Here is a 21,470-nt window from a genome sequence, read left to right as displayed (position 1 = left end):
CAAGCCACTTCACACAGCCCTTATTGGACACTGTGGAGCTGTTGTGGGAACTACATGATGATTTTTTTTTTGCACAAAACTCAATTTATTTTGGCCTGTTGTTATTTTACTCTAAAAATTAGTGACAGATGATATGATGATAATTTTTATCACTGAAAGTGCGAAGCTGCTAAATACTTTGCACACGGCGCGTTGCTGATTAGAGAGAATCAGTGTTGTCTTCAGATCGGTGGGTTTTGCCAACAGACCCAGGGATGTCCCACTCAAGTTTTTTTTTGCCCCTTACGCATCAGACAATCTGAATCCTAATACGATCTTAAATAAACAAAATGTCCTCCCCTGGAGATTCATAAATTGTTTTCTTATCTTCCTTGTATCCTACTAGATCACATGTATCCCAATACCTATCTCCTGTTACCGGTTGGGACATCCCCAAACAGAACAGACCTCTTTATAGTTCTTTACATTAACATACACTCATTTTCACTTTCATATTCACCAGAAAGCTCACACAATCTCCAGTATAGGGAAACATTCAAATGTAGCAGTCTCGCCTGGGCAAAAATATACCTGCATCTGCTCTGATATCAATACTTGAGAACTGAGAGCATCTCTAGTAAAAGCTCAAATTTCTTAGACAGGCCCTAAAACTTTGTAGAGTCTTATGCTCACACACTAGCAGTGAGAGAGAGCGACAAGCTACAACACATCTTCAGTGGAGGCCGGCGATATGAAATGACAAGATGAAGTCTGTCACTTGTTGCTACATGGCTGGCGTCAACGTTTTTTGTCACTCGTCGCTGTGTTATAGTTACAGCAGGGATGTCCTGATCGGCGTCGGTACAGGGGCCGATCCAGGATCGAGCTTCAGCCACGCCTGATCTTTTGTAATTATTAATTTTAAGTCTGCCATAAACCATAAACCAAAAGCAAAAGTTCTTCTTCTGTTTTAATGGCTAGCATCAAAGCTGCCAAAGAAGAAGAAGAATCACGTGACTAAACATGTCTGCTACGTGGAGGTACTTTTCTCTGGAGAATGAAGTCAGTCAGTAAATACCACCAACTCAAGACAGTGTCAAGGTGCAAAATATTATAGAGATGGTTACAGAGCCTTATATATTGAACTTAATACAGTCGTGATCCAGGAGAATACAAGTAAGCCAAGAAAAGCCTTCATGAATCTCTAAGGAAGGACATTTTGTTTATTTGAGATTGGATCAGAATTCGGATTGAGCGATACTCAACATTACAAGAGCGGTATTGGAATTGGGGGGTAAAAGGACTTACCTCACCTAGCGCCTGAGTGACACTCCAACAGAGACTCTGTGACAGCGTCACTGGCAACGCTGAATTCAAGCTTTTGACACACAGCGTGAAAGCACCATTAGGGCCATCACGCACCAAGCTGATGGTGGGCTGTTTCCGGCGTCAGGCTGTCGGTGAGCGTCCGTAGCGGTGAGTTTTTCTGGCGCGTCCCGCACTGACCTCTCAGACCTCCGTTGGCAACTCTCCAGCCTATTCAGCATGTTGAATCAGCAGCAGAACAAGTATGTGAGAGAGATCGCCCTGATTGACTGATCAAATTAGAGAACCGGTACACAAAAGGAAAAACAAAAGTAAACAAAATCACAAGGTTCAAACAATGAAGAGGAGGCTTTCACAAAAACACAATCTTCTAGGACGAATAAACTATAGATCAACTGATTAGCATGATTTAGGAGAGGTAAGCTCTGTGCGATGGTTTATAGCTCTACATAGCTTCCTCGACTCCCAGCTAATAGAAGCTCTACTGGTTTCCTGGTCGTTCGTGAAGGTGCAGAACGTATGTGCTTGTTTGGTGTGTCCATACCTTTAGGTCGTTGGTTTTGCACCAGACTTCTTTACTCAGTGAGAGTTGCTTCACACGTGAATCCATCTCGTCACAGCGGTCTGATCAATCGACATCCAGCGAGAAACGGCTGTCAGCTATGTGTGTTTGTTTTGGCGCGACAACAGCGAGAAGCGACTGACTGACGGAAGTTGATCACCTACTTAATAATTTTTGGCAGTCGCTGCCCTTTTCCAAACACTTTACAAGGGCGACTTCCCAAATGGCTCTGTGTGACAAACCATCTGGCGCGTCAGGTTGCAGCAAGGTTACAAACTTCTCCCGCTCATGTTTCCATTTAATTACAGTAAGAAAACCCCCGGAAGGATTTTTCCTTCAAGTGCCAGTGGGATCTCTAGACTAGAGCAAGTTTATCCTACCATAACAAACCCATGTTCACACAATATGAATCTGTAAAATGAAAGCAAAACTTGAAACGGCTTCAGCTCGCTGGCAAGAATATTTTTAGAAGGTGTAAGTTATGTAAAGGGTTTAAGGATAATGCTGGTTTTATTCTTCTTATATTCGATAAATCCCACACGAGGCCAAATGTTGGAGGGACAGTTTTTCTTCCCACTGAAGATGTGAATATTTAAAGAATGGTTCACTTTAAATACTTAACAAGCCTTCCATATTTCCTAAAACAGCTGGTCGCTGTAGTCGTTAACAAACATTACTCACACAACACGTAATCGTACATCGTTTGGGGACTATTTTCACTGGCGGATTAATACACATTTTTCAGGAACTACAACATTGTAAGTGGGGTTGACTCAAAATAGACAACAGAGGTTACTTTAATCTGAATAAATGGACACGTCATCCAGGGCAGTAGTGTGCTTTCAATCGTTTTTGGACAAAAATGAAAAAAGAGTTCAGCGGTGCAGAGATAATAGTAGGATCATTTCTTTTCTAGTTTTCTGTTAGAAAATTACAGAATACACTATTTTTCTTACAATGTTTTTTAACTGCCATTGCTGCCCTCTGAGTTTGTTGTTGGTTTTTACCTCGGTTGCTCTTTAAAGTTTGAATGGACGCTGAGTCTCATTTTACAATAGATGCCCTAAAAGTCAACGCCTTCTCTTTAAAACTAAGGCGTGTTCCTAGATTATTAGGTAATGGTTTCCTTATCTTTGGCTCAGATGAAATAAAGCTCTTTATCTTAGACATATGAGCACATCCTTATCATAATTGTATCTCTGATTCACTGAAATGACTTTTATCATTGATCCAGGAACACCGACCCTTTTTTTTTAATTTTTATATACAGCTTATATCAGTCTATAAAAGACAGAAGTATAAACGTCTGGTAGTCTCACTTTCATTTAGCAACTACCTGTAGGAGGATGTAATAGACGAGTAGCAAAGGAAACACTCCAGGAAACAGATCAACTTAAAGTCTGTCTCTGAAACCTAACACCTAGAAAATTTGCGGAGCTAAAAATATAAAAGCTTGAATGTCGGAGATATATTTTCTCTTGTGTGATTTGCACTGAACACTAGCAGCCACAGTAATGACAATGTTGTCTGTGGGTATCCTGCTGTTAGTTGTACATAGTTTGTTAGTTTAGCTGAAGGATGTTGATCAGCAATGTTGACTGTTATATAGTAAAAATCAACAACATACATATTTAACATTTTTTTACAAGGGATGCACCGAAATGAAAATTCTTGGCCGAAACAGAAAACCGAAAATGAGTGCTGGCTGCGGTTTTTGCTTGCGTCATCACAACACCCTGTTTAGGCCGTGTTGTTTCGGTGATAAAAGTCTTTCAGCCGAAAACCGAAAATGCACTTTTGGGCCATTTTCAGCCGAAAATGTTCGGTGGCCAAATATTCGGTGCATCCCTAGTTTTTAATGAATGTACCTCTCTTAATGGAAGACAAACCTATTGGTCGTGAGTTTAACAGACTAGAAGGTGATTTCTGTTACATCTTTAGCCACGCACTACAGGCTGCATGTTCAAGTGGTGTGAATAATCAGAAAAATTAGCTTTCAAGTGGGAAAATTCAGATGAACAAGTCAAAACAACAACCATTTCGGTGCATGACTTGCAGACTTCTCGACATCATTAACACAGAAACAGAGCAGATGAAAGAAAATGTTTGTTTAATGGCCCGTAACATTTTTCAGATTGTGGTTCACATATTTGACATTAATAATGTGTCGTGGCTCCACTGATGGTTTACCTGCAGGGCTTTGCTGCCTGGCACAACTCCAACAGTTACTCTGCGTGGCAGCACCTTTGTCGGGGTAAACTAGGTCCATCAGCTGGGGAGCGCCAGTCATTGTTTCCCTTCTTTAACCCCAGTACATCTCCTGGTGGCGGAGAAAAAAACAATCTATTAAATCTTGTTTCCACATTTCAGTACTTATTAATGAATGTTAATAGTGTGATCAGAGTAATTAACGCATTTTAAGTGATATTAACCCAAACTGGTTCCAGAGATTTTCTTAATATGTAAAGAACTATGCAACTCGTTGTTCTTCTTGTTCCTAAAGTCGACTCTGTATGTTTAGGGCCGCTACCGTGGCGCAGAATAAGTTTGGGACTGATCAGACGCCTCCCTGTATGTGATACATCTTTACATCTAAAGGGTCTGAAATTTTTGTATTTCAGATTGTTATCTGTCATTTTGAACTTTTGATGAAAATATAATTTCTTTCCTGAGCATATTTTCAGCTTCAACATTCATTCATTATCCATAACCCTCCACAGGGCACTGATTGAAATACTTGGAAATTCAAAATTTCAACTCTAGAGTGTTTTTTAATTTTCATGTAGAAAATCAAGGTCAGTGAAGTTACCATATATGGTTCCTTGCCCTTAAGTGGTAAATAAATGTCCCTGCGATAGACTGGCAACCTGTACAGGGTGTACCCCGCCTCTCGCCCTATGACAGCTGGGATAGGCTCCAGCCGCCCCACGACCCTTCACAGGACAAGTTGTTACAGTAGATGAATGAATGAATGAATGAATGTATTTAGGCCATTAGAACATGTGCTGATGGTGCTGATTCAGGCACTTGTCAAGATACACATTACCCCATTTGGCCACTTCTTCATGGTACCTGATAAAGCTCAGCGTTCTTACAGAGGTGGATCTTGCAGACCACATTTGACCCTGATTTGACCTGAGAATGTTTCCTTGATCTTCACTGATTGGCTGGATGTAAACCACATGCTTCTTGACCTCACTGAGGGACGCAATTTAAAACGTGTGTGGAAGTTACCAAAAATGGTTCATCGTTCCGTAAATGGTTAACTCCTTAACTTCTATCCCAGAAGAGAGGAGGTGCACCCTGGACAGGTCACCAGTCTATCACAGGGCTCACACACTCACATGCACACCTTTAATTGAGAGTCGCCGATTAACCTAATGAGCGTGTCTTGTCTGTGGGAGGAAGCCTGAGCACTCAGAGAAAACCCACAACACTGCAAACTCCACACAGTCATCCTTTCCCAAAGAAGGTTGCCTTCAAACCCCCGAGGGTTCGCTGTGACGCATCGGCGCTAACCACTACGCCACCGTGCTGTCCGCACTTCAGCATATGTGTGCAATTGTCTGAAAACAGAAAGAGAAAGAGCATCCGCGCTGGCATTTGTTTTAGGCCACATTTTACACCGAAAGTCTAAATGCATGGTGACAGGAAAAGTCAGAGGTGATGGAAGCAGGACGCAGAACATCTCTGGTAATGAGAACCCTGGAGAACCCCTCCGCTTCACCTCTCCTGAGGATTTGGGAATCGCCTCTGTTAAATTCAGAGTTGCCTTTTCAGCCAGGAGCCACCGTCCTAAAGGTATCCGCCCCTTAACCTTAAACGAGTGAATGATTGGATTTCATGTCAAATAACCTCTAGATGGGACTGTACTTACAATTTGGGGGAAATAATATCATGGTAATCCCTGCCAAGTGATTGACAGTCTGCGAGATTGGCACTGTGAGGAGTTACCATGACAACTGGAGAGGAGGGGGGGAGCTGCAGCGTTATGCCTAAGATTAACATAAAGACTGTGAACTCTGCTCCAAAGACACCGCGAGAGAAACATTATGGTGATGCGCCCAAGTGAGGAGTTCATGTCAGGGGAGGAAAGTACATAAAAAACAAATAAATAATAAATATAATGAATTCAAATAACTGACACAGACGGCAAGTTATGAGTGATATAAGCGAGAGACCGTACAAGGTATGTCCTGCTTCTGAGTCTGAGCAGAAGCAACCTGATGGAGTGAAATGTGATCGATAAAGAAAGCGTTAGCCGAATAATTGTGTGTGCTGTCCTGTCATAATTGTGGCCTGGGCTGGGGGGGTTCATGTGTCTCTGTGACAGTCCGATGGTGACACAGATATCTGTACTCATTGATTCATCATCCGGGGGGAAGGGATGGTTCTTATTTTTAATCCAAGACAGACAGGGGGGAACCTACGCGTGCACACACACACACAAACACACACCCGCAGTAGAATGATGTCAGTTGCAGAGTGTAAACACAAACGGCAGAGCTACCAATCAGCTGGCGCTCTTTAGCAAATTACAGGGAAAATTAGAGTGTGAGAGCAGGATGAAGGGATGAAGTGCAGATAGAGCCGCAGGGAGAGGGAGAAGCTTTTCCCCAGATTACAGAACAGCTACAGATTACGGCCTGTGGATTATGATGGTTTGACCAAACAAAAAAAAAATAGAAAAAAAGAAAAAAAAAGTAGAGGCAGAGAGACAAACAAGCCGCTTTTTCTGTCTCCTTTTCAGAGAGTTTGTTGGTTTTTGTGAGTGTTTGCTTCCTATTCCCCCGCTGCCGGCTGCCTTCATCTGTCAAAGATTAATGTTGCACGCACATAATGTATTACTTAACTGACACAAAATGAATCAGCTGTTTCTAAAAGATAAAGATTTGCATGTTTTCTCACTTTTATATAATTAAATTGAACTTCTTTAGGATTTTTTGTTATTGTAAGGTCCTGACGTTCCATAAATTACAATCAGAAACATAAATTATACGTGAGTAAACATAAAGATAAAGAATGTCTGGGGTATAATAGTAGTTTTTTTGTCAAACTCAATGTGTGATCCAAATTTAAGCCAAAAGGAGAAGCCGCATTTGGAACTGCTATCAAACTCAAATTAATAATCTTTATGCATGAGCTAAGCTTGACAAGAAAAGTTAATTATCTAAATAATTGCCCAAGACTCCTCCTGCATCTTATTTGTTTAATTTGTGGCTTTATTAGAGGTTATGTGCTCTACTCTGCTCTACTTCTGAGTTTTTATAAATCCAAGTTGAGTTTCCCAGAATCTCTTTTGTTGTGTTAATTTCCTTTGGTCACTTCTTCTCCTTGACCTTTTATTTGTTGAGGATTTGAGCGCTCACAGGTAGCTTCAACTCTGCCGGTGGTGAATGAAACATCAGAACAAGGACAGGACAGAAGGCACAAGACATTCATAATTGAATTGAAGTTTAAATTTAGACTGTTTTTTAAATGAGTTTGGTCCTGTTTGTTTCTCTTCCAGAGCTCCTCGGAGCAGCAAAGCGGGTGAACGTCAACATCCAGGATGCAGATGGGTGAGGAACAACCACTTTTTAGCTGTTTTTTTTTTTTTTTTTTTTTTCTCAGGGGCTTAAAATAAAAGCTTATTAATGACACCACATTGTTGCTGCACAGTTGAATCCTTGAATTAACATTAGATTTGACCGGATCAGATTTTCGCAGATTTGGGCCTTGGATCTGGGTTTGGATCTTCCCCAGATGAAATACTGAATATATAAAATAAAACTCTTAAGGTAACATCAGGGAGATTCATTATGTAGTCTGACTTATTTATTTGGAAGTAAAATGTTTTTTTGTGACGTCGTCTTAAGGTCCCATAGACCAATTGAACACCTCTGGATTCACATGAAATAATGGATAGGGTTAAAGGCTCTAAGATCCTTCAGGTTCAGGTTCCACTGAGTGTGGATTTAACTTAATTTTAAGAGGTCAGTACAACAAATGTCGTGAGCCGAATCTTGTGATCATGTAGAAGCACACCCGCAAAACCTTCCAGAGGCTTTAAACTGCAGCTTATCCGTCTCATGATTGTAGCTACAACACACATTATCTCCTGCTTTGAAAGACATAGTCATCTGAAGAGTCTGTAATTATTATCTCAAAGCCAAAGCCAACATTTCATAGCTCTTAATTTGCTTGGAAATGTTCCGTTATCAACTCTGAACGTTCAAATAGGAATTGCGGTTATATTTAGACTCGTGATTGGTTAAGCTTTTTGTGTGCACATGCTCGGCTTCCTCACAACTGCGTTCCATTTGGTTTCATCAGATAATAAATATCTTTGTATTATGCTGATTGGAATCAGATAATTGGACTCAACTCCCTGCTGATGAGTCACTGAGTTGACTCCAGGGCTCGGCTCTTATATTCACCAGGGATCCATTAGACGCTCTCACACACACATAGATGTCCTGTGTGTACGCTCGACTCCGGGGTAGAGAGATTGCTTATTAATGGAAGTAGGTCATTTCCCCCCCTCCCATCGCTCACACAGAGCTGAGGGGCGGAGCAGCTGTACGCTGAAGATTAATTCAGCAAAGTTATGCTCAGGTTTTACACTACATATATAAATATGTGTATTTTTATACATAATCTGTGTCTGTGTGAAGGCTGTCGCCGCTGCACCATGCTGCTCTGAGTGGCAACAAGGAGCTGATCTCTCTGCTGCTGGAGGCCCAGGCAGCAGTGGATATCAAAGACAATAAAGGTAAAATGTGTGGTTTCCACAAACTTCACACACACAAAAAAAAATAATAAAGAGTGTCCGAAAAAATAAATAAATAAAAACAGGAAAACAAATTTTCCGGATTACCCTGTGCGACACGTAATACCAGTTTATGTAATAAAAGGTGAGCGTGTCGGAAATGCAGTAACATTTTCTCTGTGTCGTATACTTATGAGAAGCGACAGATTTGTTTGCACGGTAAACAATAGAAAATAGAGGAGGCTGCAGGACTGAGATCCAAGTGGGAGCAGAGCTGCAAATATCTCCATCCCACATTGGCAGAATCTAGTAGAAACAGAGGGAAAATCTCAGGGCAGATGGGAGTCATAATCCCTCCAGGATGTAGGCCTACTACTCTCTGTGCACTGCAAGTCAGTTGTGCCCAGTATGTCTCTAAATGGAGGCAATCACCTGGCAGGCATCTTTACCAGGTGGTCTTCAGTGAGTGTCTTTCGATGGAGGTGAAGGAGGAAACCTCAAATTACTGGCTCTGTCCTGAACTAAAGCTAGAGCACTGGAAACCTTGGCTTTATACCTCTCAGTCCACAGCAATGGATTTTCAAGAATTCAGTAATTTCAACAATGGATCAAATTACTGTTTGCGTGTGGAAGTGGACACACAACATTAGCAACAATCTGGTGAAGAGATTTTTATCTCAGGAGCCTGTGGTGACCAAAAACAGAGCTAAAATAAGAGATTAAGACTTGCTTTCACCGGCTAATGAGCAGAATGAAACTAGCAATTATTTTCTTTACGTATAAATCTGCAGATTAATTTCTCTATTATGGATTATTTGCTATCATTTGATATAATCTCATTGCCCGAGGTAACATCTTCAGATGTCTTGTTTCAATTACCTATCAAAATAGTTTCCCATTCATTTTCTACGCACCGATTAATCAGTCAACTGAACAATTGCTGAAGCTTATAGTTGTCACAGCTTGTTTATGTTGCAGGAAGAGAAAAAGATCATTTCAGGTTTAAGATTTATTCCTCAGTCGACTGCAACACGCCAGTGGTTGGTTGAGTTCCTGTATGTACTTGTCCTTGTAACACTATGCCAGATTAAGTTCACTGACCTAGACATCCTGTTGGCCTTCGCTTCTGGGCTTGATATCCTGTCCAAAAACATCACCAGGAAACGGAGCACGCAGATATGTATTCGGCATTTCTGCCAAGACAAACTTTGGAAAATTTCAGGGTATTTCCTAAAGCAGACAAATTACTCCTGGTTTATGTTTACCAAATTTCTAAGCAGCCTTCATTATTGTTACTGTTCCAAAACTTGTGACGAATGTGAGGAGTAATGACACACAGTACTGTTACCAGTTAGTGTTAGTATTATCTTAACACCACTGATATTTTAAACTGGGAAACTAGTAAAAGCACGACTGACTCCCTGATAAAATTATTTATAAAATACACATGAGATGTGACATTTTAAGTATTTCAATTTCCCTTCCCTTCCATCACAAAAGAACCGCCCTAATAGAGGCTGTGTCCATTACATTTTCTCACGTTCAGTGCTGTTCTTTCTCTGCACAGTCGGGATAAAGTCCACACTTCTCATACTGAATCACCAAACCACTTACTAAAATATCTTTGTGGCGGTGTGAAAGCAATTTGCCATCACATCTCTTCCTATATCAAAGCTTCAGCTTCTATAACTCCTGCAGCTGCGGTGGCTCTTTGTGCTGCCAGCACCTCCCCTCTGAGTCAGGACTCCCTCGTGCCAGCAGAGCCTGGATGGCCTCTTTATTCAGCTTGGTGATGTGGCTCATCTATGGTACCAAGACTGGGGGTCTTGGACGGCTGCCCCGAGAAACATGCTCATTGTTTCTTGCGGCAACTGCTGGCAAAGTGGTGTTTAATATTTTCGGGTTAGAGGCACTGATAAGGACTCCACAAGAATTTGTTTGTGTCCAGCTGCACCTGGCATTACCTTGTGTTTTCTGCGTGGCTCCCACGGTGGGCTGTGTTGCCCAGTTTCCTGCAACATCATGGTGTTAAGGACACTGATTTTCTTAAAGGTCTTGTTGCCCTTTGTCTGGAAGCTGTTTGTCTCAAATGTCCCCCGAGAGCGATGCTTGCACAAAAAATACATTAAGGGTTACAAAGGGTCAAGGATGTCCACCACTGCATATCCAGGGGTCTACTGACAGGTTATAACTAGTCTATACATTTAGTCAATAGATTGACAGTAAATAGAAAACAAAATGCTGTATTTTGTCCAAAAACACCCAGATGCTGGATATCTACTGTGAAACGTATGCTTTCATGTGTCTTTATGTTCTAATTTTTCATCGTGTCTGTGTGCATGTACTTGTGGGGTCTTGAATGTGTTTTATTGTGCTGTCATCTTTGGTTGTGTGCGTTTGTATGTGTTTTGTGTAGGAATGCGTCCTCTGCATTATGCTGCATGGCAGGGGAAGACCGAACCAATGAAAATGCTGCTGAAGGCAGGCTCGTCAGTCAACGGACAGTCAGATGAAGGACAGATCCCTCTCCACCTGTCAGCTCAGCATGGACACTACGATGGGGTAACTCTGTTTGTGTGTGTGCGTGTGTGTTTCGTGAAGTGTATCTGTAATGTGGGCCTGATGATGCATGCACGATATGCACGAGTTTGCGGGAATCAGATGCAGCAGTAAAACTTGTCTGTATGTGTTACAGTCGGAGATGCTGCTACAACACCAGTCCAATCCGTGCATCTCAGACTCGGCGGGGAAGACTCCGCTGGACCTCGCTTGTGAATTTGGACGTGTCGGAGTCAGTACATCTGAATAGATTTTTATTCAATCTTTATCTGACCAGAAATAAATCTGGGATTAGTAAAACAAGAGAGTCCAGTCACACTAGCAGCTCGATGAGGTTGTATAATGTATAATGTTGTTTAATGCCATCTTAGTTTAGCAGTGAGGGAAACGGAAATTTCAAATTGACATGATGGTGGCTCAAGAGGAAACGTTAGGGATGATCAGAGTTACTACAATTTATTATGAGGGAACGATGACATCTTCCGTGTCAGTACAGATAATAACTGTTAATATATTTAAGTTGTGACTCTCAGAATGACGTTGGTTTGGTGCATTCTTAAAGGGGAACTACTGTTTTTTACAACCAGAACCTTATTTCTGGCATAAAATACGATCGTTTACTCACCCATATAACTTTTGTGTCATTTGTAGTCGTTTGGGATATATTTAGATCTGCGTGTATCCATATAGTGGGAGTGACTGGGGCACCGAAACGCAGCCTCTAAATACCGCATTATCTGCCGCGAAACTCGTTCATTTCACCAATATTTTGTTATCGGATGATGATAACAGGGAATAGCACTAGGGTATCATAACAAAATATTGGTGAAATGAACGAGTTTCGCGGCAGATAATGTGTTATTTAAAGGCTGTGATTCGGTGCCCCAGTCACTCCCACTATATGGATACACGCACATCTAAATATCTCCTGAACGAGTGTAAATTACACAGAAGTTATATGGGTGAGTAAACTATCGTATTTTATGCCAGGAATAAGGTCCAGGTTGTAAAAACAGTAGTTCCCCTTTAAGGTATTAAAAATAGTGGGAAGAGAGTTCACAGAGCCTGAAATGTGCAGTTTTAGTTGTAATTTTGAAGGTTATACATCTAGTATGTAGTTTGCTGCAGACATTTGGAACTGTAAATATAATTGCTGGTATACAGGGATGAGTTATGCTGTGCTTGTCCGTGCGTTTAGGTGGTCCAGCTCCTGCTCAGCAGTAACATGTGTGCAGCCATGCTGGAACCGAAGCCCTCGGACCCCAACGGAGTGTCACCTCTGCATCTCGCTGCTAAGAACGGACACATTGATGTCATACGGTCTGATCGAGTTCTTCTTTGAAGCTTCCTCTCTGTGTGTCTGTCTTAAAAACCAACTTCCTCTGCCTGTCCGTCGCTTAGTCCTTCTTTGTGTCCACCCGCTGGACTGATCCAATTTAATTACAGTTCATTTTAACTTGGCATATTTCCCATTAATGTGGCTATTGTGACTCTGTCGGGGGGATGCTAACCTTGCTCCATCTCTATTATAGAGATCTGGACATAATAAAAAGAGAAAGAGTGAGAATAATAATACTGGCCAACAAACACGATTTTACATTAATACATATTTGTCTACATGTGTGGCGTTGTAGATAGCTTTCTATTTAATCTTGTACATGTTGAAATGAAACATCCAATACATAAATTACTTTCTGCTTGTTCTAATAGATTTTACGTACTGCAGGGACAGGTCATTGTTTAGTCTGGCCAGTCTTGGACTTTTCTTGTAGTTAATTTACCTCCAGGACCGTAAATGTTTATGAAAGCTGCAGATTTATTAGTTGTAGTTACAAGGCTGTAATTACTCAAAGGACATACCGACATTTTCAAATTCTGGCAACGGGCTGTACTCTTTTCAGCAAACATGTTCTTCCTCATTCAGCAGCAGAGCCGTGAGCCATGAGCTCAGGAATGAACTGAATCACCTTTCCTCTGAAAGACGCTGTCTTAATGACAGAAAGGACATTCTTTGCGCCTTGTCTTCCATTTGATTTAGCCCCTTATTTATGTACTCTGGTTTGAACAAACACTATCAACCGTCACACTGTAATTACTTGCAACCGTCCCCATAATGGTCTACCACCTGAATCAACAATGAGTTCCCTGAACATCGGCCTCACACGTCTAAACAAACCAGCGGGAGAGATGAATAAGCCTGTGAAGGGGTCAGATAGGTAGAGATCCCTAATGCAGTTAAAAGAATGGTCATTCCCGGCAGCTAATGTATGAGTTTACCTTTGGTCATAGTGGAAAACAAAACATTTAAAATGATTCATGTAGAATTAAGTTCAGTGGGAAGGCACAGGGAGCACATAATAGTGCTTGTTTCTTCAAAATCCCCACCAATAAAACCACAATAGCCACATGAATGGGGAATATGCCAGAATCATTCATTAAACTTCAGCTGAAGTTCAACATTTACTGTAAACTGGCGCCTCCAAAAAGAAAAACAGTTTCTACAAAAACAAACATTCGCTAGGGAAAAAGTAAAACGATCCTATCAGTTTGCAGCTAGATGGCCAAGAAGCTGTTCAGCTGCAGCTGGAAGGAGTCATTTTAATTCCAGTCAGAGGTTAGTGTGGTCATGACTTAGGCCTAAATGACTTGTAGCTACAGCACACGTTCGTCTACTCTGTTTCCTGCTCAATCTCTCTGGTGGACGCCGACTTTCTGGCAGCATACCAGCAGCTGTCACTCAAACACGGCCGTGCCCCGTCCATCATACTGAAACAAAAACTAGCTATTTACAATAAAGTTAAAAATACACTGACATAGTAACAATTACTACTGTTAAAGTGTAAAGGGAACAACTGGTTAAAGCTCACCTACAGACACGCTTTTATTGGCTTGCATAACTGTAAATGCTCTTTGTGCTTTTAGTTTATTTTATTGTTTCCCTTTGGAGAACTCATATTATAAAAGCAGCAGAAATATAAATCAAGGCTAATGTCTTTATTATTTTGTGGTGCAGATTGCTGATTCAGGCTGGTATAGATATCAACAGACAGTCCGAGTCAGGCACTGCGCTACATCAGGCTGCCCTCTGTGGGAAGACAGAAGTAGTACGCCTGCTGCTGGACGTAAGTCTGTCTGTCTGTCTGTTTAATGTGTTTACATAAGAAGCCCCTGTTAATACTGCCTCCCTCTCCTCAGCTGAGCGAGTTTACATCTCAGCATTTGTCGTCTATCCCACTGAGCCCTGAGAGGAAACCTGTGGGAGCTTGTTACGTAATGTACTGTAGCAGACTGGCTATCCTCCTGCCTGTCATGGTATCAAATGTAATCAATCTATTGTTGTTGGGGTTTTTTTTGCCCTTTTGTCAGATGCTACTTCTCACATTTGTTGTTTTTTCTAGCAGCAGGCTGATCCACCCAGCCGAATCCCCATTATGAACTCTCTGAGACACAATTTGACACGCAGCTCTGATCATTTCTGTCCTCTTCCTGCTTCCATCCAGAGTGGCATCAGTGCAGGCGTGAGAAACACTCTGAGTCAAACGGCCCTGGACATTGTTAACCAGTTCACCACCACGCAGGCCAGCCGGGAGATCAAACAGTTACTGAGAGGTGAGGCATGGGGATATGAACTTGACACCAACAAATCTGTGTTGTGGTATGAAATCAGGAAGTAGGCAATTTAGGTGAACGTTGTGTCTTCATGTTTCTGCGAATGTGTTTCTTTATTTCTGACACCACATATGTTAAAGCGCAGGAAACCTTTCAGTCATGAATAACAACAAGTGTGAATTAATGTGAACATTGTTATTCTGGATGCATTCTGGACCATAGTGTTCATGTCACTCTGGCTTATTTTGCTCTGTTTAGGGTTTCTTTGTATTGATCCCATTTATACTATTGATAGCTCACGTACTAATCGGCCCACCCTTCCCCTCCATTCTCCTGTCTGCACTGTCTGTACTCTCGTCTTGTAGATGCTTCAGCTGCAATGCAGGTGCGAGCACTAAAGGATTACTGCAACAACTATGACCTTACCAGCCTCAACATCAAAGCTGGCGACATTATCACGGTATAATTATTTAACAATAATTACGTGAATTAAAATTTCTTACCTGTTCTCAAAGTGCTGCTCTGGCCACTGAACCTCATCTGTGGACAAATTCTCTTTAGTAATGACGTAACTTTAAAAAATAAAATTATATTAAGTAAAATAACTGAGCTAAATGAGCAGGTTAGCTAAATCTGATATTTCCCGCTCATTCTTACCAACTATGTGCTAACACAAGTGAAGTATACAGATAACTAAAACCAAGAAAAGACCTGTATTTACAAAAGGTTATATGTTTTATGTTAGGTATAATGTATAATGTATAATTTTTGGAAGTTATACGTTGTGATGCCACAGGGACTTTTGACTGGATGGGATTTTTTGCTGCTTTCAAGTGGAACTCGTGAACTTGTGATATGAACACGACCAAAAAGTCTGGCACGCAAAATGCTTGCCATTCAAGATCTAATGTTGGCTGTAAGCCGTGAAAATGCCGCTGCTACACAACAGTTGGCTTCTCGAAGCCACTGCGGCTAATAGTTTAGCAAGCTAGCGACGTATCACACTTTGTGGTGTGAATACCACAAGAGCACCATGCACTCATGAAGTCCTTTCTTGTGGACGCAGCAAACACGACCCCATTTCAAGGCAGCGTATAGGTGTTAACCTAAGACGTACTTGCACTGTTGTTTGCAAATCCCGAGTTTGAATCTAGAGAGTATTATGAAATTTGGATGGCCTTTACTCTTAACTTTGGGGTTGGATTAATGCTCGGCTTGTGCGGTTGTCGAAGTTGAAGTGTAAACAGATTAGTGGTTAATCTTTCTGCGTGCACAGGTTTTGGAACAGCACTCTGATGGCCGATGGAAAGGATGTATTCACGACAACCGCACAGGAAATGACCGCGTGGGCTACTTTCCCTCCAACATGGTTGAAGTCATCAAGAGGGCAGGTGACCACCCACATCACAGCTGTGCGTGTGTGTATATGGGTGGGTGGGTTGGTGGGTGGGTTGGTGGGTGTGTGAGCTTTTGCATGTGTGAGTGCAGCAGCTGTTCTCTAGCTATAGCTGATCATTAGATGTAGATAGCTGCAGCATCATCTGCCCTTTTTGGGCAGCCCATCCGTTTTCCCCAACCTGTCAATCATCTCCATTGATCAAACACTGCCCTCTATTGGCTGTCACCCCCTACCCCCACCCCCACCCCCTCCCTCCCTCTATACTTACGCTCCTTCTGTCACCCTCCCTGATTAACAAATCCGTGTAACCTGTTCTGCTAGATGGTTATGCTTTTGTTCACATTGTTTGTTTGCTTTATTGCTGTAGTGATATTATATTTTAATTTACACAGATATATTCCATGTGGATATATGGATGTATTATTTTCTCATGTTTTGATTTGAATCAGTTATTATTTTGTGCATTTTTAGATTTTTCTTATTAGACTTGTTTTGTTTCAAGTTTACTGATCAGTTGTTGTTGTGTTGTTGTTGTGTTGTTTTGCACCTCCTTGCTCCTGGCTTGTGTCCAGGTCACTCCCCCTCCCAGCAGTGCCACACCCTCCTTCTCCGCAGGCCCAACCCCTGTCCCATTGCCTCGGTCAACGGACATTCATACCCCCCCACCAAAGTTCTCCCCCTGCATCTGCCTCCCCCACCTCCCCTTCATCCCAACATACAGTCCCTCCCTCGGTTCTCCTCATTTGGGTACGTTCCTCTCCCCATCTCTCCTCCGTCTCTGTCTACTCCTCCTCCTCTGTCCACTCCTCCTCCTCCTCCTCCTCCTCTCTCCACTTCTCAGGAGCAGCAGAGTCAGACAGGTACATACTGTAGTGTCACTTTAAATCACAGATAAGCATCCTTTACATGTTTTTCTTCACATAAAGAACATTTCGTACGTGTTCCCGTTGCTTCGTTAAAGGATCAGTTCAACGAGATGACAAAAACTTTAGAAGCTTAAGATAAAAATCATAATAATAATCAGATAAATCTACAGCATAGACTATCCTAAATAATCAGTATTAATCACCTAACTGATGAAGTTTTTTTTTAGGTGTAATTCTTCTTCACCCCCTTTGTAATTTGTAATCTGAGTGAATTGACCCTTTAATTGAAACACTTGAATTTAAAGGGGACCATTTATTGTTTTTTTACAATCTGGCATTATGTGTTGTTATTTCTGGCATAACATACGATCTTTTACTCACCCATATAACTTTGGTGTCACTTGGAGTCCTTCGGACGATATTTAGATCTGTGTATATCCATATAATGGGAGTGACTGGGGCACCGAAACTCAGCCTCTAAATAACACATTATCTGCCGTGAAACGCGTTCATTTCACCAATATTTTGTTATGATACGAGCACTAGCTTATCATAACAAAATATTGTTAAATGAACGAGTTTCGCAGCAGATCGTGTTATCTCTCAGAGGCTGCGTTTCGGTGCCCCATTCACTCCCACTATATGGATATACGCAGATCTAAATATCGTCCGAACCACTCCAAGTGACACCAAAGTTATATGGGTGAGTAAACGATCGTATTTTATGCCAGAAATAAGGTCCAGGTTATAAAACAACAGTAGTTCCCCTTTAAGGCACCATTTTTAGAACTTCACCTACGTTTTAAAAACCATTTAAGAAGCATTATTTAAAATACTATACCCGTACAAATAGTTACAGAAATACCACCGATGAGTGGCTGTGTTATTTGACATCAGTGTCAGGACGTCCTGAGCACCTGTGAGGTTTTAAGTGTCTCACAGTGATTTGCACTTAGAGGTGCTGCAACCACTATGAGTAACTTGTTTAGGCACGTGTAGGTGAGTGAGTGTCTGTGTGTTTGCTCATTTAATAGTTAAACACATTTATATAAGAAGGTTATCTATGAAAATTATATCACATATTGCACGTGTTGCTGCTGATTAGTTTTTCTGCATTTGTGAAAAAAAGAACTTTCTTTGCAAATAGATTAAGTAACAAACATGTATGTGTTTGTGTGTGCATGTACAGGTTCACGAACTGCAGAGCTGAGTCCTCAGGGCTCTCCCACTTTAGGACAGCAGAGCAGCACCAGTGAGGACATCTGGGTGCTGCGCAAACCGTTGGCAGGTAAACTCACTTTTCTTTGGAGGAAAATGCAAAACGTGAAAATCTTAAAAAAAAAAAAATAAATCTTCCCTGTATAACAATGAATGCTGAGCTGCGTACGTTTGAAGGTGGCGACCGCAGTGGCAGCGTGGGCAGCCTGGGCAGTGTTCGGTCATCGAGCAGTCTGCAGAGCTCTGGAAACACTCATGTTCTGACCACACCGGCACCCAGTCCGCACCCAGCACCCACACCAGGAGTCAACACTCACGGCCTCAATGCGCCCGGCCTGCACGCACAAGCAGAAGGGGTCAAGGTAAGAGACTTCTTTCACTTATTTATGTGCTTGTTTTCACATGTTTTATAATGTCGCTACGGTGTCGTTAAAAAAAAACAATAACAACTGACACATCGTTTCTGGGAAACAAAACATTTTCAGGAAACAAACACAACTGTGGCCACATTGTTAACCACAATTCTGCTTCCTGCTTAGTTTCCTCCTCTGCTGGAGAGCACTTTTTTTTTTTCTCAACAATACAACAGGTGCATTGTGATGTGATCCTGCTGTGTCATTTGCAACAACAGGTGTGTCGAAACCTAATAGAATAATACAATGTGCAAGTGAAACTTTGCCAATACAGACAAATGTCTTGTGGGAAAAGTGAAAACAATGAGTCGCTCTTAACTACAAACTGAAATGTGATTGGCTTGGCGTAGGATACAATGAATATGTTGTATTCTTATTCTGTTTAATTAAACTTTATACACAACAATACTACAAGACGCTTTCCAGAACCCAGCCTTAAACCTCCAGAGCAAGCGCTAAAGCGACGATGACAAAAAGAGAGAGAGACAGAAAAAGAGAGAGAAGAGAGGAGTGACATAAACATACATCTGACTAAAGCGTACACGTAGAATCTAGAGTAGCTGATGCACGAGTAGAGATGTACTAGTCTTATTTTAAGCTTGGCACACTTCCTGCATCGTATTAAGAAAAGCACGGTTAAGAAAAGCAGGAAACAGAGGGTCAAAAGTGATAGTTATGGGATTTGTCTGCAGTGCATTCCTTTGTCTGTGTAATGTTGTTTTTAGTGCGCCCTCATTTATCACCGTTGCTCATTCTAGTCTCTCTGCTTCACCAGTGTTGATAAATTACTGAAAATATGAGAGGAAGAGGGTCGCAAGTCAGAGTCTGTTATGTGTCCTGAGCTGAGTCACAAGAACCTCTGGGGTTTGAATGATTATGCTTGAGTAAATGTTTCTTCGTGTGCGTGTGTGTTTATTTGCGTGCGTGTGTTTTTGTGTTTTAGCTCCTGGCCACCGTGCTGTCTCAGTCTGTAAAAGCCAAGGAGCATCTCTTGGAGCAGTCGCAGTCTGTTGAGCAGTCAGCAAGTAAGTGCACAAAGTCACCCAAACATTGCACTTGACAGTCTGCACTGATTTAAACAGATACCACAAAGTACGGCTTCTCTTGCTTGTAATAAAAATGACGTGATCTGTTGATTCGAAAAGAGTGCTTTGTACTAAAGTGATGACAATCAACGAACACAGCGTTGCTCACGAGTACAAGAGCCTCTGGGCTTGTTTGAATCGCTTTCATGCTTTCATGAGTCATTTTTTCCTTTGTTTCACTTTAAGTCAACCTGGCCCTCTAAAGACCACCTGTCTGTTCATATCACACGCAACCAGCATTTCCCATGCCGGTCCTTGTATGGCAGCATTTTAAGATATGCTTTATTTATAAAAGCTGTTCTAACGTGCTCCTTTAAACCAAAAGGGACACAGCTGCTTGGGATACATTCTGTTTGCTCCTTAGGAATCTGTCCGTTCTTGCTGTAACTCAACCGTGCTAGCATCAGCAGTCATGCACACCGTTCTGGCATAACATTATGACCACTGACAAGTTAGACATGTACCACACGCCTTGACCTGGCCTCCAAATTATCACGTACAAATCAGGTGGACCCAAATGGAGGAGTCAGGGATCAGGCAGGCTCAGAGGTTGTTTAATCAAATGCAGGGTCAAAACCAGGAATTCAGGAATCAGTCTAAGGTACAGAGGTCCGACAGGCAAAAACTCAGGTAATACAGAATAGCTAAAGTCACAAGAAGAAATCACTCGAAGAAGATACTAGCTGGAACGCTTAAGGTAAACCTACAAGACAATCTGGCACAGGAGGAATGGGGAACACAGCTTAAATACACAAGGGCGAGGGAGACAATGAGACACAGGTGAAACACATGAGGGCGGGGAAAGCAATCACAGACAGAACTAGACAGAAAGACAGAAAACTGAACTAAAAAATAACAGACACTACGTGGTCCTGACACAAATTCCCTAGATCTCAAACTGATCCAGTATCCGGATGTCTGAACTTTGCATATCGACTGATACCAAATACTGTGTATTATGAGAGCTAATCGTCTACTAACGTGTCAAATGGGTTCCATCACTGCCTCGTATAGTTTTCACTTCTCTTTTGTGTTTCTGTATAGAGTTGCGTGTGCTTTGATTTCATTTTCCAAACTTTGCTACTGCAGTTAGTCATCTTTGTCTTGGTGACAAATGATTGATAAGACTGTTGGTGTTGAAATGAACACTTGTGCCACCCCCTGAATTTGCAGCCTTCCATATTGTACACGTTGCTTTTTTTGGTGGTGCCATAATATTCCAGTGCAACACATTTGCACAATTGTGGATATTTGGCTTGCTAAGGCTAATGCTGCACTACCAGAAACAAATTGTTATTTGCTGCTCTAGCTACACACCACGTTTGGCAGCTACTGCTTCACAGTGGTGGAAAAGAACTGATATACCCCCTCTTTAACCACAGCTAGTAAAACGTCAGTAATTTATTGTTTTTGTGATGTGTCTGGATTTCTTAAAGTCTAGACTGGTGAGTTTTGAATTTGTGACAAGGTGCTTACACGTTTAAACTCCATTACTGTAAGCAGCACTCAGCTACAGTGTGTAATTTACCGCATGACTGATGTGCGGTATGCTGTATCGACATTCAAATGGTATCTCTGGCATTACACTTAAATTCGAGGACTAGGTTTGTCGATGATTTACTAATCCGGTTTTGAAAGAACCACACAAATTAGCATATTTAATCTGCTGTCATTCTACGGGTTTAAGTGTTGTGTGGGAAGTG

At 41.7% G+C, this 21,470-nt stretch overlaps 1 protein-coding gene across 1 annotated transcript in view; it reads left to right on the top strand.

Moving 5' to 3' along the window:
* The window catches only part of LOC311508760 (uncharacterized protein), a gene marked incomplete at its 5' end in the record, with an annotated part of 31,322 nt that overhangs the window by 1,645 nt on the left and 8,207 nt on the right, over positions 1 to 21,470 (top strand). Inside the window, 13 exons of the mRNA XM_084573710.1 lie at positions 7,377 to 7,428; positions 8,524 to 8,621; positions 11,035 to 11,180; positions 11,314 to 11,409; positions 12,376 to 12,497; positions 14,191 to 14,299; positions 14,678 to 14,786; positions 15,152 to 15,246; positions 16,063 to 16,177; positions 16,758 to 17,045; positions 18,241 to 18,339; positions 18,447 to 18,631; positions 19,626 to 19,707. Coding sequence (XP_084429836.1) covers positions 7,377 to 7,428; positions 8,524 to 8,621; positions 11,035 to 11,180; positions 11,314 to 11,409; positions 12,376 to 12,497; positions 14,191 to 14,299; positions 14,678 to 14,786; positions 15,152 to 15,246; positions 16,063 to 16,177; positions 16,758 to 17,045; positions 18,241 to 18,339; positions 18,447 to 18,631; positions 19,626 to 19,707 — 1,596 coding nt within the window. The remainder of the gene's footprint in view (positions 1 to 7,376; positions 7,429 to 8,523; positions 8,622 to 11,034; positions 11,181 to 11,313; positions 11,410 to 12,375; positions 12,498 to 14,190; positions 14,300 to 14,677; positions 14,787 to 15,151; positions 15,247 to 16,062; positions 16,178 to 16,757; positions 17,046 to 18,240; positions 18,340 to 18,446; positions 18,632 to 19,625; positions 19,708 to 21,470) is intronic.

This window comes from Chelon labrosus, assembly GCF_963514085.1.
Source record: "Chelon labrosus genome assembly, chromosome: 2".
Lineage (NCBI taxonomy): Eukaryota > Metazoa > Chordata > Actinopteri > Mugiliformes > Mugilidae > Chelon > Chelon labrosus.
Note: the sequence above shows the minus strand (reverse complement) of the source record. Positions and strands in the feature narration are given on the sequence as shown.